Below are 15,701 nucleotides of genomic sequence, written 5' to 3'. Positions count from 1 at the left end.
CAACTGTACTCACAATATACTAAATTTTATTTTGAATAAATAAGACCCCAAACTTTTCATAGGTTAAATAATTACGTCACTACATTAGGCCGATATATTGTATATTGTCTCAGTTTCTGAACTGTTTTCTGACAAGTCGTGGGCCTGATGGTAAGCGACACGCCTTTCCATAACAGTTGCAGTACCGCCCAGAGCTTTATAAAAACTGGAACGCAGTAATGCTCATATTAGCTCTACTGCTACTATTTCCTGATATATTAGGTCTTTTTGAGATAAGTCGCCATTCAGAGAGCCATCGAATATTCCTTTAAAAAAACTTCATTCAGTTACATAGGTTCTAGTTCGTTACAATAAAACGGTTTATTAAAAAAACTTTTCATGTAATACCTCGAAAAGTATAAGACAGTTACAAATTTTTCCATTGAAGTTCCAGTTTGATTTTGAAGCCTTCGATTTTAACGGAGGTTTTATTTTTACAAAATCTGACTTTCAAATTGGCCTCTTCCTTAACTGTTGAAAGTATATAATGAAATTCTTTGAACAATTTGGTAACATAAACGTTGAGGAAATATGAAAAATGTTTTCACTGATACGGAATGACCAAAAAAAATTGTTTGGATAATTTTATATACCTTTGGATTGAGTTTAACGTCCGGAAACCATTATTCAAGCGCTTACCTGAAACAAAAACATTTTATTTTTATCAGTAAGCAAAACGGAGTGTTTATAATAAATACTTGATTTCGGGTTGTTTTTAAAACGTCTTTAAATATTTTACTGCAAGCATTCTGACAAGTTTTTTTTTACATCTTTTTGTGTATTTTGTTTTGCATGTACACACTAGAGAGTCACCACAACTTGAGCTCAGAAAAGCTTTACATCCCTGCAATTAGGGCTATAAAGCCTTACGGAATAAAGCTACCCAGGTTTATATATTACTAAAGAGTACTGGGAGCCTACCACAACCTCTTAAAACAATATTACTTTAACCTGACCTTGACTTTTCGTACCATGCCGCCCTTAAAGTACGCTTATCATAATGTTAAAACTTCATAGTTTTTAATGGCAGCTTTGTGACTATTCATGCATTGAATTCTTACTTGAACGCGACTTTAACATTAAAGTAATGTGTAAAATTTAGCAAAATAGTTACTGGAACGCAATGGAAACAATATTGTATTCGCATTTATTGTCTATATATTGATTGGCGATGATTAAAACTTTAATTGCATAAATCTCTTCAATATTTTGTTCATTTTTTATTTAAGAGTACGGACAACGGCACATCAGACTACATATTTTAGTTCGAAAATCGCCTCCAGTGCTACGGAACAAGATACGTCAATGGGTAGCTTGATGTGCTGGCGTGTGTACATTGGAAATAATTTCTTGTTAAATAAAAAGCGATTATAATTCGCAAAATTAAGACAGAGATACTAACAGGTGACACTAGACTATAATTCCAAATTCACAATGTGAAAATCAAGGCTCAGGTTGTTTTATTTACTTTTCTTCATTAAAATGTGGAAAAATAATTGAAAACAAGGTAATTTTAATATATTTGATTATTACATACTTTTCTTATTTGAATGTAAATATAAATTGACTATGTAATAAGTATAAGAATATTAACAATTTTTTTATAATATCAAGTGACGGGACGAACAAGTCGTGCACCTGATGATAAGGCACACGCCTGTCCATAACAGTTCTAGTGCCCCTCAGCTCTTTAAATCGCAAAGATCGGAGGCGTGAGGGATCACCTTGAGACATAAGTTGACAAGTCCAATGTGCCTGTAATTTCACCAGCACCCGTACCCTTCAAAATCGAAACACAGTAATGCTGACATTACTGCTTGGCGACAGAAATAGAAAAGGTGGCAGTACTTCCCTGGACGAACTCTTTCACAAGAAGCTCTACTGCTACTAAAACATTTTTTTTAATTTAAGGAAACAAACAGTCATCAACAGACAAGTAAAAAATCAAAATTGATATACATACAGACCTAGAGTTCCATTAAAAAAACATTATACTACGATAGTACGATTCGGACCATCAAAAAAGAAAGAAATGGCATTATGCAGTTCATATAGCGTTATTTCTTTCCTATTTTTAGCAAGGAATAGACAATTTTGGAACATCATTCGTACTTTCCATCACTATAACAATAATACTATTTATACTATATATACTAAATATTTTAATAAGCATACATTATGCTTACATTAAAATAAGATTGTTTTTTGAAAGGTTATGGTAGACCCCCATTCATTATTTCAAATTATTTTTAATTAAAATGGTAGGGTAAAACTAGGTAAAACGCCCCAGTTGACAAAACGCCCCACTTCAATAATATGCACATTAAGACAGCTACGAAACGCACACAACGCACACTAGTAGACAATAGTCGTCGGACAACATGGCTGGCGTCCACACGTGATTCTCGAACATCACAAGAGAAAAAATTCAAATCGAAGGTTTTGTGCATTAAAACAATTTGCGGTGAGTTTCAGCATTTTTCTCATACATTAGTTGTTTTGTATTTCTTATTGGATTGACAGGTATCATAGTAAAACACGATAAATTTACTTTGTTTTCTTATTGTACCTACAATTATAACCTTGAACGTGTCGTCTTGACGTTGGTGGGGCGTTTTAAAAATCGAAATTTACAATATGCCCCACGTGTTGTTTTATAATACGCCCCAGCATTTCAACTAAACCAAAATTACATAGTTTAGAAATTTATTACAGATAATGCCTCGAAAATACCAAAGAAGTACTCTGAGAGCGTCATGGGCGTCGGAAGACCTGGAAAAGGCTATGGAGAAAGTTCGAAATAAAGTAATGGGTGTCAATGAAGCTTCCAGAACTTTCAAAATCCCATCTCGGACACTCAGAAGGCATCTTCTATCTGGAAAATTAAAGGTTCCCCTTGGTCGCAACCCAGTATTTTCCATCGAGCATGAAAAGAAGATAGTTGCTCATATAAAAAAATTAGAACAAGTTGGATTTGCCCCAGAGAGAAAAGATATTAAAGAGATGGCATTTCAAATAGCAAAGAAACTTGAAATAAAAAATCCATTTTTAGAAAGTTCGGCATCTGCGGGCAACACCTGGTTTATGGGATTTATGAAACGTAACCCTGAATTAAGTACGAGACAGTCAGAAGGATTATCGCTTGCTCGGGCTTATGGAGTTAATCGAGAGGACGTCAAATACTTTTTCGATTTACTAACCAAACTCTATGAAAAAAATGATTTTGCCAACCACCCTGAAGACATATATAATATGGACGAGTCTGGCATCCAAGTGAACAATAAAGCTGGCAAAGTGGTAGCCACAAAAGGAGCCAGAGACGTTTTCACGCTCACTAGCTGTGAAAAAGGGGAAAATGTCACAGTTATTGCTTGCTGCAATGCCCAAGGAAACTTTATTCCTCCAGTACTGATATACAAAGGAACATACAGTAAGCCACAGTTTTCCGAGGGACTCCCCCCTGGATCCCAAGTTTTTATGAATAAAAAGTCTTCCTACATTAATTCAGATCTTTTCATGAAGTGGTTTGAAGAAGTGTTTCTACGCCACAAAAGTCAAAGAAAGACGCTGTTGGTTTTAGATGGACACAGCTCGCACAGTAATAACATACGACTACTGGAAGTGGCCAAAGAAAACAACGTGATATTGTTGTGTCTCCCTAGTCACACAACACACGCCCTTCAACCACTAGATAGAGCATTTTTTCGTCCTCTGAAGATGTACTTTGCTCAAGAAGCAAGAGCATGGATGGTAAGAAATAAAGATAAGAAACTGACACGATATGACGTTTCAAAACTGATCGGCGGGGCTTGGGGTAAAGCTGCTACTATACGAAATGGCGTATCAGCCTTGAAGTCGTGTGGAATCTATCCCTTCAACCCTAGTGCTATTCCTGAACACTACTTCTCCTTGTCAGATTCTTTGCGAGAGCAAGATTTGGTCGAAAACGCCCCAAATGATGAAGATGATACTTCGACAGAGTCCATGTCATTGCTTGTAGGTCCTTCGGCTACACTTCCAGATTTACCCATAGCGTCACAGCAGATCAACCTTGAACTGGAGGCCGAAAGTTCAAAACAACATCGTTCCGAGTACGTTTTGATGACTACTGCGTCAACACCCACATCACCCAGTGAACAAGGATCTGGTAATATTTTGGTCACCACAGTGACAATACATTCTTCGCTTCGTTGTCGCGTTCCTGAACTTGAAGCTAATTTTGAAGAACAAACAGCCAATAAAAACAAGTCAGATGATTCTACAAGTGCTATTCATTCACCGATACAAATAATGACTCTTTCTCCAGCAACCCCCAAAAAATGTCCGCAGAAGCGTCCTACTGAACCATATAGCATTGAATTAAATGACATGGATCTGATTGAACAAATAATACCTGAAAAGACCGTAACTGCCGACTCCAAAGATACGCCTTCCAAAATTTTAAGTGAAATCCATCCTGTACCGAAACTGCCATTCGTACTATCAAAAAAGAAGCAAAAAGCCGTTATTCTAACTTCTGATGAGCATATACAAAAAAGAAAATTAATTGCAGATAAAAAGAAACAGAAAGTTGAAGCTGGGAAACTAAGACAAAACACGAGCGCCAGAAAGAGAAAAGTAAATGAAAGTCATAAAAGTCGCACAAAGAAGCAAAAAACAATTGGAGAAAAAGACAGAAGTCGACAAAAAAAATTAAAGAAAGATCCTTCAAAACTACAAAAAAAAAAGAAGATAGAATACTCATCTTCATCTGATAGTAACGATGAAAATATATCAGTTGTTTCAGAGGATGAAATATCCGATGAAGACACAGACAGATGTGCGGAATGCACCGAAAATTATTTTCATACGAAATCGTCAGAAGACTGGATTCAGTGTACGTCGTGTTCTGCATGGTTGCATGAGTTTTGTACCATGTATAACCCTTTATGCAATCGCTGTGGTCGAAAAGCAAAAAGAGTAACTGTCAAGAAATAGTCCTATACCTAATGTTAAATGTTTGAAGACTGATTTATCGTAGTACAAAATTAATGCCAGTAAGAAAACTGTGATTTTGAAAGAAGCATTTGCATTTTTGATTTTTTTAAAATTTCTTTTCGTATAATATAGGTAGATTTTTAGAATTTTTAGATACAAAATAATATTAAGACTGAATTTTTGCCTTTATACGTAGTTCATTTAGCATAAGAATAGCAAGAAAATGTGATTTTTAAACTGGGGCATTTTGTAATACTAGTGAGGCATATTAGCCAACAGTCATTTTACAAAACGCCCCACCTCATCTTTAAAAAAAATTGTCACCAAAAGGCATTTATTGGTCTGTATTACTTTAAATAATTCACAAATAGTTCCTAAAATACCAAATATTGTTCCAAAATAAAGATATTGATTGAATGTCTCCAGAATTTGATTTCATTGAACTCTAAAAAAAAGTGGGGCGTATTGTCTAGTTTTACCCTACACGTTATCTACAATTGTGATGTTAGTGATGAGCAGCAATTTTCAATTCAAATATTCATATGCTAAAATTTTATGCAAATTCCTGCATCAAAACCAATATCAATGAAGCAGAAATATCGTGCGGGGCGATCACGATACGATATTGATCCGATTCTGCTGTTACGCCAAAACGATCTTGTTTTTATGTAAATTAAGTTTACGCTTAAACGATCTGATGAGTTTTACATTACATAATTATAACTACACTCACATATATTAAATATGTAGGTCTCTTAGGACAGAAAATACTTTTCTTATATCGTCTCTGTCCTAAGTGTCGTATAAGCGAATTTTTAAGGTCAAACATATTTTCAGTTACGCAACTTAACATCTTGAGCAACGATTCGGGTCAATTTCATTTTACCAATGAGTTTTCTTCATATACAAAACAAGGTAGACTAGCACACAATGTCTTTTACGATAAAAATATCAAATTTAGTGACAAAAACGACTATCTGAACAAAAAAAAATACAGAATCGCACATGACAAAAAATGAAAGTTTATGTTAATCACAAATACAAAATTTTAGTAATAATAACAACACACGCACTCATAGGCCTGCACTAGGGAAATCCTGTGCCACGGATGCCATAGCCACACACATAGGCAACCACAAATTACACCCAAACTCACGAGAGAAATAAATATAGGCCATACAAATATTTCTCCCCCGCCCCGGAATCCAACCCGGGATCTCTGCGTGGCAGATCAGCATGTTAACCGTTCGGCCACGTAGACAGTTAATGGATACAACAATGTCAAACCAATTGCATCAAATAAGACAGTAATACGAATAAAGACATGACATATTGGTACACCGAATGGAAATATAATTATTTACATAGACGTTAGCCAAAATCGCGTAGTAGCTTCAGTCATCTAGGCGTAATAACTCTTCTTAAAACAAAAGGCAAGAGACATCTCGTGAATAATTCCGAGTTAATTCCAAAGATTTCAGTAACAGCATTATAAAGACAATATCATCAGCAGTCCATTGAGACAATAATGATGGGGTGCGGAATGTGCACGATGTTTCAGGGTCCTATTAGCATACAGATTGAACCTCACGGAGACGATCGGAATGCGACCGATAATGAACTCAATTCCGTGTACAATTGAGAAATCCGATTTGAATATTGTCCTCATGTTTAAGAAACAAAGGTTGAATGCGGTATCGAAGCGTTTTCATATTACTTCTGCATGGCCTTATCACGAACTTTTATGATATCGATAAAACATGTTGAAATATATTTATCATTTTCATTTATAAATCAATTGCTACAATCTAAATTTTGATCTCAATTACGAACTTCTCGAAACTGAGTTTCTGTACTAAAATACCACTTAATTAACTAACATTCGGCTTTCCAAATTCTAACCGCGGCTTATTTGATAAATGCATCCACTATTAGACTGGAAACCCTTAAAGGCGTTCAGTTCCGAAGTTACTATCCTACTATTGATTAATGCTATCATCTGTCATGCAACTTACCTCGTTTTCCTTAACAGTTATAGCTCTATCAGTCTTTCCCGTCTCCAATTGGTCAGTTTTTAACAGCGACTCATCAATCCGCGTACTCTCGTCTACTAATATTTCTTTACTATTTTTTCTATAATGCCTTATTAGGTCAGGTTTCGGTCTACCAATCGAGTTACTGACGTTCTCATTGGTACAATTTTCTTTGCCGAATTTACGATCGTCGTCTGAACGTGACTTATCCTCGGAACTCCGCGTTTTGAAACAAGATATCGATTTTTTGTCCGCTCTAGCCTCCTTTCGACTAATTGATTCATCTTTATCGTTTTTGTATTCTTTGCGGTTTTTGATTTCTGATTTGAGACGTTTTTTCTTTACGTTCCATTTAGAACTCCCTTTTTTAGAAGGGTGGCCATCATCGCTTGTGCTTAAGCTGTCAGAACACACGGGATTGACCAAAATTTTCGTTGATTTTGTTTTTCGTTCTATCTTTCGTAAATTGAGGAGACTTCCTGAGGAGCTGATAAAAGAAGGTGATGATGTCAGAGATGGTGAGCTAGTTTTGTCTTCGCTGAAGCGGCGAACTGTTCTAGGCATCATTTTAATTGTTTTAATGGCATCAGGATTAGTGTGACGAGCTTTGCTGGTACCGAGTGGTCCCATGTCGACGGAACCTCCTTTGAAAAGTAGTGCAGTCTCCGTAGGCTGACACACACAAGCTAACATTTTCGCCAGTCATTTATAACTTAATACTATTATCACTCACATAAATTTGGTGTTATTATTCATTGTTTTTGATACTTTATAGAAAAACACAACTTTAAAAACTGGAAAACCTGTGGCATTTTATAATGTTAAAAAAGCTGTCATTTTTAAGTTTACTATTTTCAAAATCTAAATAAAAAATGGATTTTTCATATGTAAGCACATTATCCTTGGATAAAAGTCTACAACTCATTCACAAGAAAGATTACACTGAGTAAAATAAAAATTCTGTAAGGATTGCTCTTTGTAAATAGAGGCTTGTAGACATTTATTATTTATAATTTATTTCAAATATACTAGATACAACCTGAAAGAGCTAAACAGGTGAGTACCATGAACTTTTATCATACAATTACGTAGAATGGTAGAACTTTTAGTACAGTCTTATCCTAGAAAAGCTAAATAATTAACAAGACATAATCTAATAGACTAATAACACTATTTATGTGCTTAAGAAAGCCGTTATTAGGTTAACCGCACATCTTTCACTGAGATATTAAAGTTTCTTCACTTCAAGTGAAGAACTATGACACACTGTTAATAACTAGGAGCGGAACGTTGCCCTTGTGTTAATATTCTAGTAATATTTTAAGCTACCTTGACAGCAAATAAGGTCATTTATCAAGGGAGGCTCACGTTTGCGTGACTCTCTGTTGAAATTGGTAGCGTTAAGTAGGTCGTACATTAATATTGAGATTTGGGAACAAATATCTGAAGAAAAAAAAATTACGCGAGATATCATACAATTGTCATGGACTTCTTAGTCCAGTCCTTGGACCTCATACCAATTTTACAACTTTAAATCGCAAAGATTTGATGGACACTGCCACTGCGCCCTTCACCCTGAGACATAAGTGGACCAGTCCCTTGTGCCTGTAATTTTACCAACATCCTTACCCTTCAAAACCGAACCGCAGTAATGCTCACATTACTGCTCAGCGGCAGAAATAGGTAAAGTGGCAGTACTTTACTGGACGAACTTTTTAACAAGGAACTCTACTGCTACTTCTTTCTGTGAGAGAGAAAATTTACATAAAATTTACACTCTTAGTTAAGTCACTTTTAGTACTAAATTTTATTTCAATGTTTATTCTCTAAACGTTGTGGCAAATACCGACTTTAATTGAAATGTCCCATGTATTTCTTAGAAAACAATACTACTAACTATCAAAGTAGAACTACAATATTCGACGATATTCATACCGTGTGTTGTAAAATCAATATCGCGTGAATAGAGCATATTTTAAAGCCTACACTAGCGCAGGCCTTTTCAACGTACAATAAACTGAATGTCAAGTAACAAAGTTCTACAAAGGTTGGACTCGTACATCCTTTGTTCAGTTTTCACCAACAACTTTATTATACAACTTCAGAAGCCAAAGAAGAGAACGACATACACGAAGATCTGAACAGATTTGTTAATTCACTTCATTGTCAACATTTTTCGTCTGTGGCTTAATTGATTAATAAACCTTTTTTTATATATAAAGTAAACAAGATCACCGTCGCCTACGAACGCCTGCAACACCAGTGGCGTTACGAGCGCATTGTCAACCCTTTAGGACCCTTTTCAAACCTATTTTGAAGGAGTTCATGCTGTATTTCTGCGGGAAAACCTCAACTGGGAATTCATTCCACAACCTAAATGTTCATGGAAGCTCCTTGAAACCGTACAGTCCGAAATCGATTCGTTTCCAGAGCGTGAGGATGGACTTACTGTCGGTTGCGAGCTGTGCAACGGCCATTGTACAGTAGATACTAAGGGCGCCTTCAAATTAGACGCTTATAGAAGCGAATAGAAGATATTTAGAAGCGCAGTCGCAACGCCATTGTCGTGCTACGCGCGGGCCACTTTTACTGTCACAATTAGTGGACTAAAAATTACTGAAGCGCCACGGTTGCACTGCAACGCTTCTACAAGCATCTAATGTGAAGGAGCCCTAAGTTAAAATATTTGTTATCATTTCACGTAAATAGTTCACAATGATCTCTATCTTATCCATCTCATTTCTCTCTCTTTCTCTTCCTCTCCACAAATAAACAGATACATAAAATCTACTTATAAGTATATAACGTAGCATCTATGTGATAACTTAAGAAGGGGAATATTCCCTGTGCGACTTCCGACGTTTATTTCCGATAGCGAGACGGAGCCTCTCTGGTAGACGTTCGTGCATCCCATTGCCACTCTACATATTTAAACTGCAAAAGTAAAAGGTGACAACTTGCATTTCAACCACAGCGCTGTGTATCTCTAATAAAATTTTTACATTTAAAAAACTTATAGGTTTGTTCATGTCACTATCTAAATTGTAAATTGCTGTGAGTACTAAGTTTTGAAGAATGACAAGTCCTTCATTAGTGAATCGGTTTCAGGCAAACAATAAGTTGACATTTGACCACAGCAACTTTGATGATACACTATCAATAGTTAAACATGTAATTACTGAACCTCAAATACAGGATACCAGTGCCACAGGACAATTTTTTCGCTTTACACAGTTAACCTCCACACAGTAAAAACAGATTACCTAGAAAAGGACAAAATTCTTTTTATGAAGACAAATTTATTAAGTCCAACAAAACGATCCTCTCCCTATAGATGCTAGAGAATAATTACTTGATAATAGTAAAAAAGTCTCAAAAGTGTATTTTAGTTATAAGACAGAAATATTTAATCCAAGAGCAAATTAATTTACTTCAAGTCACAAAGCCACTCTAGTAGTAGTAATTCAACAAAATATTTATTTGTTACTAGAAATGTCCGATTTTGATTTGAAAAAAAAAAAGAATTAATAATTGAGAGATACTTAATTATTTGACTGAAGAATATCAAAAAGGGTAAATTCACAGGGTTATGGAGCCAACAGTATGACCCACTAGCGTGAAAGCACACTGTTCAGTGCCAAACCTTAAAGTAGCAAAAATAGGACGGAATCTTCTCAAATACTTGAGGACCAATCAGTGCCGTATAAATGCTACAGCGGCAGAAAGCACTAACAAATCCAAATATATGAGATAACTTTATACTATTGAAGTTAACAAAACGATAGCGCGTTTCAGAGTACAACTAATGCCATCTAGCAGTGGCGTGGTAGAACTAATTGCATGTTAAAGTTGTGCTTGTTACAAGTGTAGTTTGATTTCATGCTGAAACCAAATTTCTTAAATTATGACTATAAATAACACCCTAACAAACTAGAGATACGAATGAGAGTAGTGTACATATTGTTTCTTTGGATAAATGACAGTTTATGATTTTTATGATTACAAGCACAAGTAAAAGTAATCGTTACAGCGTGCGCCTTCGGCGACATGTCACGACAACATTGACTATGAAAACGCAACGAAATGTTGCTTTAATAATACACTCTAGAATTTAGAATATGAATCTGAATAGCAAACTACTTCTTTTTTGTTTAAGAATGTATTTTCTTAAAATACACCCAAGAAATTTTGAATTCATTTAAGATTATTTAAATTTGATGTAAGAGGTAAAAATTTCTTGATGTAAGTAATGTCCAATTAATTGATTAGAAACGAAATAAAATCTTGAAGTGAACGTATTTGTCTAAAAGTTAGAATAAAGTTAAGAGTAAAATTGTATTAGAAAAAGGTAAGCAGTATTTTTGTAATGACAATATTTTATTACTTTTAATAAATATTTTTTCAGAATCAGCAAATATTTAGAGAAATTGCTCTTTCTTATTGGTAGAAATCCTTTTTTTCTGTGCAGGTATATCTCAAATACCTTTTACATCTACGTCTGTAGTATAACAGTACAGTCGCATGCAACAACATGTATACATGTTTAGTAGCTGTCGAGCTCCTTGTGAAAGAGTTCGTCCAGGTATGTGAGCATTACTGCGTTCCGGTTTTGAAGGGTAAGGGTGCTGGTGAAATTACAGGCACATGGGGCTTGTCAACTTATGTCTTGACCCTTTCGTCACCAACATGAAAAAGTTAATTAAGATTGTACTGTCACGGAATTGTCTTACAAGTATTCACGTTGAATATTGAAAATATATTCTTTTATAAATAATTAGTAAAATATTAAAAAAGAACGACGTCACTGCTTTTTATTTAAGAGGATGAGCTCAAGTCGTGGAGTAATCCTGTTACGACACGACATTAACTTTTTCCCTTATCTGATCTAAATAATTTCATCCCGGTTTTCCTCTGTCTCTCTTTCCTTATATTATTATAACAAAGTAGTGGAGTAATTTCACAAAAAAAATGGAATATCATGTTGGTAGAACATCGTGATATTCAATAAACTTAATATTACAGTTTTTTTATCAAATCAACTTTGTTTAATACTAAAAATGCAAGGTAGTTCGAATTGTGCCCGAGAGTTTATTCTTATTTTCAACCAACTTCAAAAAAAGGAGGAGGTTCTCAATTCGACTGCATTTTTGCGTGTATCATTAAGTGGTCACATTTAAATTTTGAGAAAATATTCCACCCGTAAGGGTGGCAAACTAGAGGATGAATCCGGTTTCGCGTACTTTCCGGTAACCGATTTCAATAAAACTTGGCAAATAGATGTAATTCCACGAACTTTTGATGTCGGTTTTTTAGTACTTTGTACTGAGGATATTATCATCCAGGATGCCACAGTATACATACTAAATTGCGTGACTGTACCTTAGAGTAGTATAGTAAATACATGGCTAAAGGAGCCATAGACCCAGTAATTGCGTTCTATTCACAGTAAGTCTACTTTATTAAGCGAAGGCCTTTTCATTAACATTCCTGTCAAAAGCCCTTGCTTAGTATGGATTCAACGTGACTACAAAAATACCTATTCCGATGTTGAAGCACTCGCAATCTGAATTAGATAATGAAGCTACTCTTTCTGAGAAATAGAGAGGACATGATTATTTGCCCGTCTAATTTGTTAATAAAAGGTACTTTAAACATGCTGGTCGTTTAGAGATTATTATAATAATTTGCTATTATTTTAATTATTAGTTATTACAGCAATAATTCAGCGAACGAGCTGAAACGACATTTATTTAGTAGTGCTGTACTAGGCACGCGTTGCAATGCGACTAAAAGAAAAAACTGTTCGTGTGTTGACTCTGCAACAAACGGGCTTAACCTTGCTTTCCAATATTGCAGAAATTTTTACAAGAATACGCAGAACAACTCAAGAAAGTTTCACATAATATAGAATTTATAATAGTAATCAGTTACAGCAGGGTCATGATGTCACAATGACGTCATCTTATGCTAACTTTAATTAGATGTTACTGGTATCGCGTATAGTTAATCAAACGCAGCGTCAAAATATTTTTAGGCCTCTTACAATACATTTGTTACTAAAAGTGTACAATACAATGTGTGACTTGTTTTTATTGCTTCAAGGTTCTTTAATAATACGGTCGATAGATAAACCTAATTTCAATTTAAATGTATAAAATTGAATTCCAGAAGAAATAGAAGGTCTTTTTGTATAATTCCAGCCAGTTATACAATTAATATATCCCAGAAACTAACACGGAATGTAAAGTACTTTATAATTATTTAAATAATTATGGATATGAAGCTTTTTTTTTAAATAAGTGCGCATTTGACTTCCATCTCACCTGATGGAAAGTGGCGATGAACTCGACGATGGAGTATGCTCACCTAAATATTGCCTATTCACTCTCGCCTTGAAAAGGTCCAAGTTATAACTTTCAAGGAACAAGAACAAACTAGCAGAGACTGTCTTTTCATTTCTATAACTAACTTTTATTTTGATTTTATTCGACTTTTCTATAACTAGGATTGTTTCTGTAAGTAACCCCTGAAATTGATGGACATTGTTATTTCGAATGCTCAGCGCAGTAGAAGAATCGTGCCCACGTAAGTTTACATTGCACTTATGAAAGACAAAATTCTTAATAAAATTCAACCAAGGTCATAGACATAAACAGCAAAGCTGAAAACGACAAGGAAGTTGCCATATCTGTCGAAGATCTTATAACCGATGGAGTAAACGAGATCTTGAGTAAAGACCACGATTTGGAAAACGTAATCCGGTCAGATGGAGAGTCGATCTGCGAAAAGCTGCTGTAAGGAAAATAAATTCGACAACCTGAAGACAAAGCTAAATGGCGAACATTGGGCGAGACTTATGTACAGCAGTGGGCGGTAACAAGCTGGCGATAACGATGAAGAATTAATTAGTAGGAATTAATCTAAAGATAATATCCTGCGTTTGGTGGTAAAGAACACGTCTATCCGTAATAGTTGCAGTGCCACTCAGAGCTTTAAATCACAAAGATCTTTTTTTTATGGACTGGCTCTTGACCACTACCTACCTACCTCTTGAGCAAAGATAGGAACTACGATGGAACGAGCTTGCTCAGAAGATGCCTATCAGTCGCACCTTAAAGATACCCTGATTGTATGAATTCGGAAATACAGACGCAGGCAAGAAATTCCATTCCTGGGCTGGGTGCGTAACAAAAGATAATGAAAAGCGCTTAGTACGCCTGAAGGGCATATCGACCAAGTAAGGATGATATCCCGCCGTACGTCTGGATGTCCGATGGTAAGAGGGGGCGGGCGGAATGAACTGATGGAGCTCCTGGGCACACTCACCGAAATATATTCTGTAAAAAACCGACAGACGGGCAACTTTGCTCCGATGGGCTAAACTGTGAACTTTAGATTCGAGCTTAACGTCGCCAATAAGTCTTCTGACTCTGCGCTCAATCGAATCAAGAGCCTCAATTTGATACTTCGCTGAGCGATCCCACAGATGACTGCAGTACTCCATGCAAGATCGGACTTGTGCTTTGTATAAAGTTAAGAGCTGTCCAGGCGTGAAATATCGCTTAACCTTGTTAAGGATACCCAGTTTTTTGGCTGCAATTTGTGCCTTACATTTAATATAAGCGCCAAAGTTAAGTTTGCGCTCAATATTATGCCAAGGAAATCTAGGCTATCGGTAAGAGAGACAGATATACACAGAAGTATCACATCGAGGAAAAGTCGGTGGTTGTTTCGAGCTTGCGCCTAGTTGCGTCGTGCGATCTGAAGGACACTGCCTCTGCACCCGTCACTCTGAGACATAAGTTCTGCCCTCGAAGCGAAAAAGGGCACAACTGTCGTATAAAGTACACATAGTTGTGCCTTTTTTCGTTACGAGGGCAGATGTAATTTCACCAGCACCCTTACCCTTCTAAATCGGAACGCAGTAATGCTCACGTTATAGCTGGGCGGCAGAAATAGGTAAGGTTGGATGAAATCTTTCACAAGGAGCTCTATTGCTACTAAAAAGAGTTTCAGTTTCAGTGAGTTTCGGTTTTGTCCCTATGTAATTATAGAATCTTATTAAAATCAGCAGGCTTAGCATGAGCCCGAAGACAAAAGTTATCTCTTCTTCGAACCGTCAATTTTCTCTCGAAAATGACGTCACTACGAAGTATCTATACAGGCGCGGGCAAAGCGCTATGAGGTTTAAGTTGTCGCGCATACAAAGACAATTTCTCTCCAATCATAGCACGACAGGCAAATTTTGTATACTTCTGACCGATCGTCGTAGCGAAATATCTCTACTGCACTTGGGGCCGAAGACAGAAAGTACACGTTGAGAAAATCTTGTCTACGGTAGAGTTGCTGTTCCTGTTACGTCATGCTCGGAGGTGAGACATAATCGGTACAGAAGACAGAGATATCTCTACGCACTTAAGTTTTATCTATTTCCCCTCATGATAAGCCTGCAGATTTGCTACGAAATTTTATAAATATCGCACACACTCATCATAGCCCCGCACTAGGGAAACCCTGTGTCGCGGCTGCCATGGACACCTAAATAGACAACCACAAGTTACACCCAAACTCACGAGAGAAATAAATGTAAGCCATACAAATATTTCTCCCGGCCCGGGAATCGAACCTGGGACCTCTGCGTGGCAGTCCGGC

General features: G+C 36.2%; 1 protein-coding gene across 7 annotated transcripts in view; it reads right to left on the bottom strand.

Moving 5' to 3' along the window:
- Nucleotides 1–15,701, bottom strand: part of LOC113238285 (apoptosis-stimulating of p53 protein 1) — a 468,812-nt gene that overhangs the window by 144,659 nt on the left and 308,452 nt on the right. For 4 of the 7 annotated variants that reach the window (XM_026475117.1, XM_026475119.1, XM_026475121.1 and 1 more), the window contains exon 2: nt 7,032–7,852. The exons of the other annotated variants lie outside the window; for them this stretch is intronic. In XM_026475117.1, the coding sequence (XP_026330902.1) occupies nt 7,032–7,742 (711 nt within the window). In that variant the 5' untranslated portion in view covers nt 7,743–7,852. The remainder of the gene's footprint in view (nt 1–7,031; nt 7,853–15,701) is intronic. 7 annotated transcript variants of the gene reach the window in all.

The sequence above is a fragment of the Hyposmocoma kahamanoa genome, unplaced genomic scaffold, assembly GCF_003589595.1.
Source record: "Hyposmocoma kahamanoa isolate Upper Pololo Valley unplaced genomic scaffold, ASM358959v1 95, whole genome shotgun sequence".
Taxonomy (NCBI): domain Eukaryota; kingdom Metazoa; phylum Arthropoda; class Insecta; order Lepidoptera; family Cosmopterigidae; genus Hyposmocoma; species Hyposmocoma kahamanoa.
This window is presented reverse-complemented; position numbering and strand designations above follow the sequence as displayed.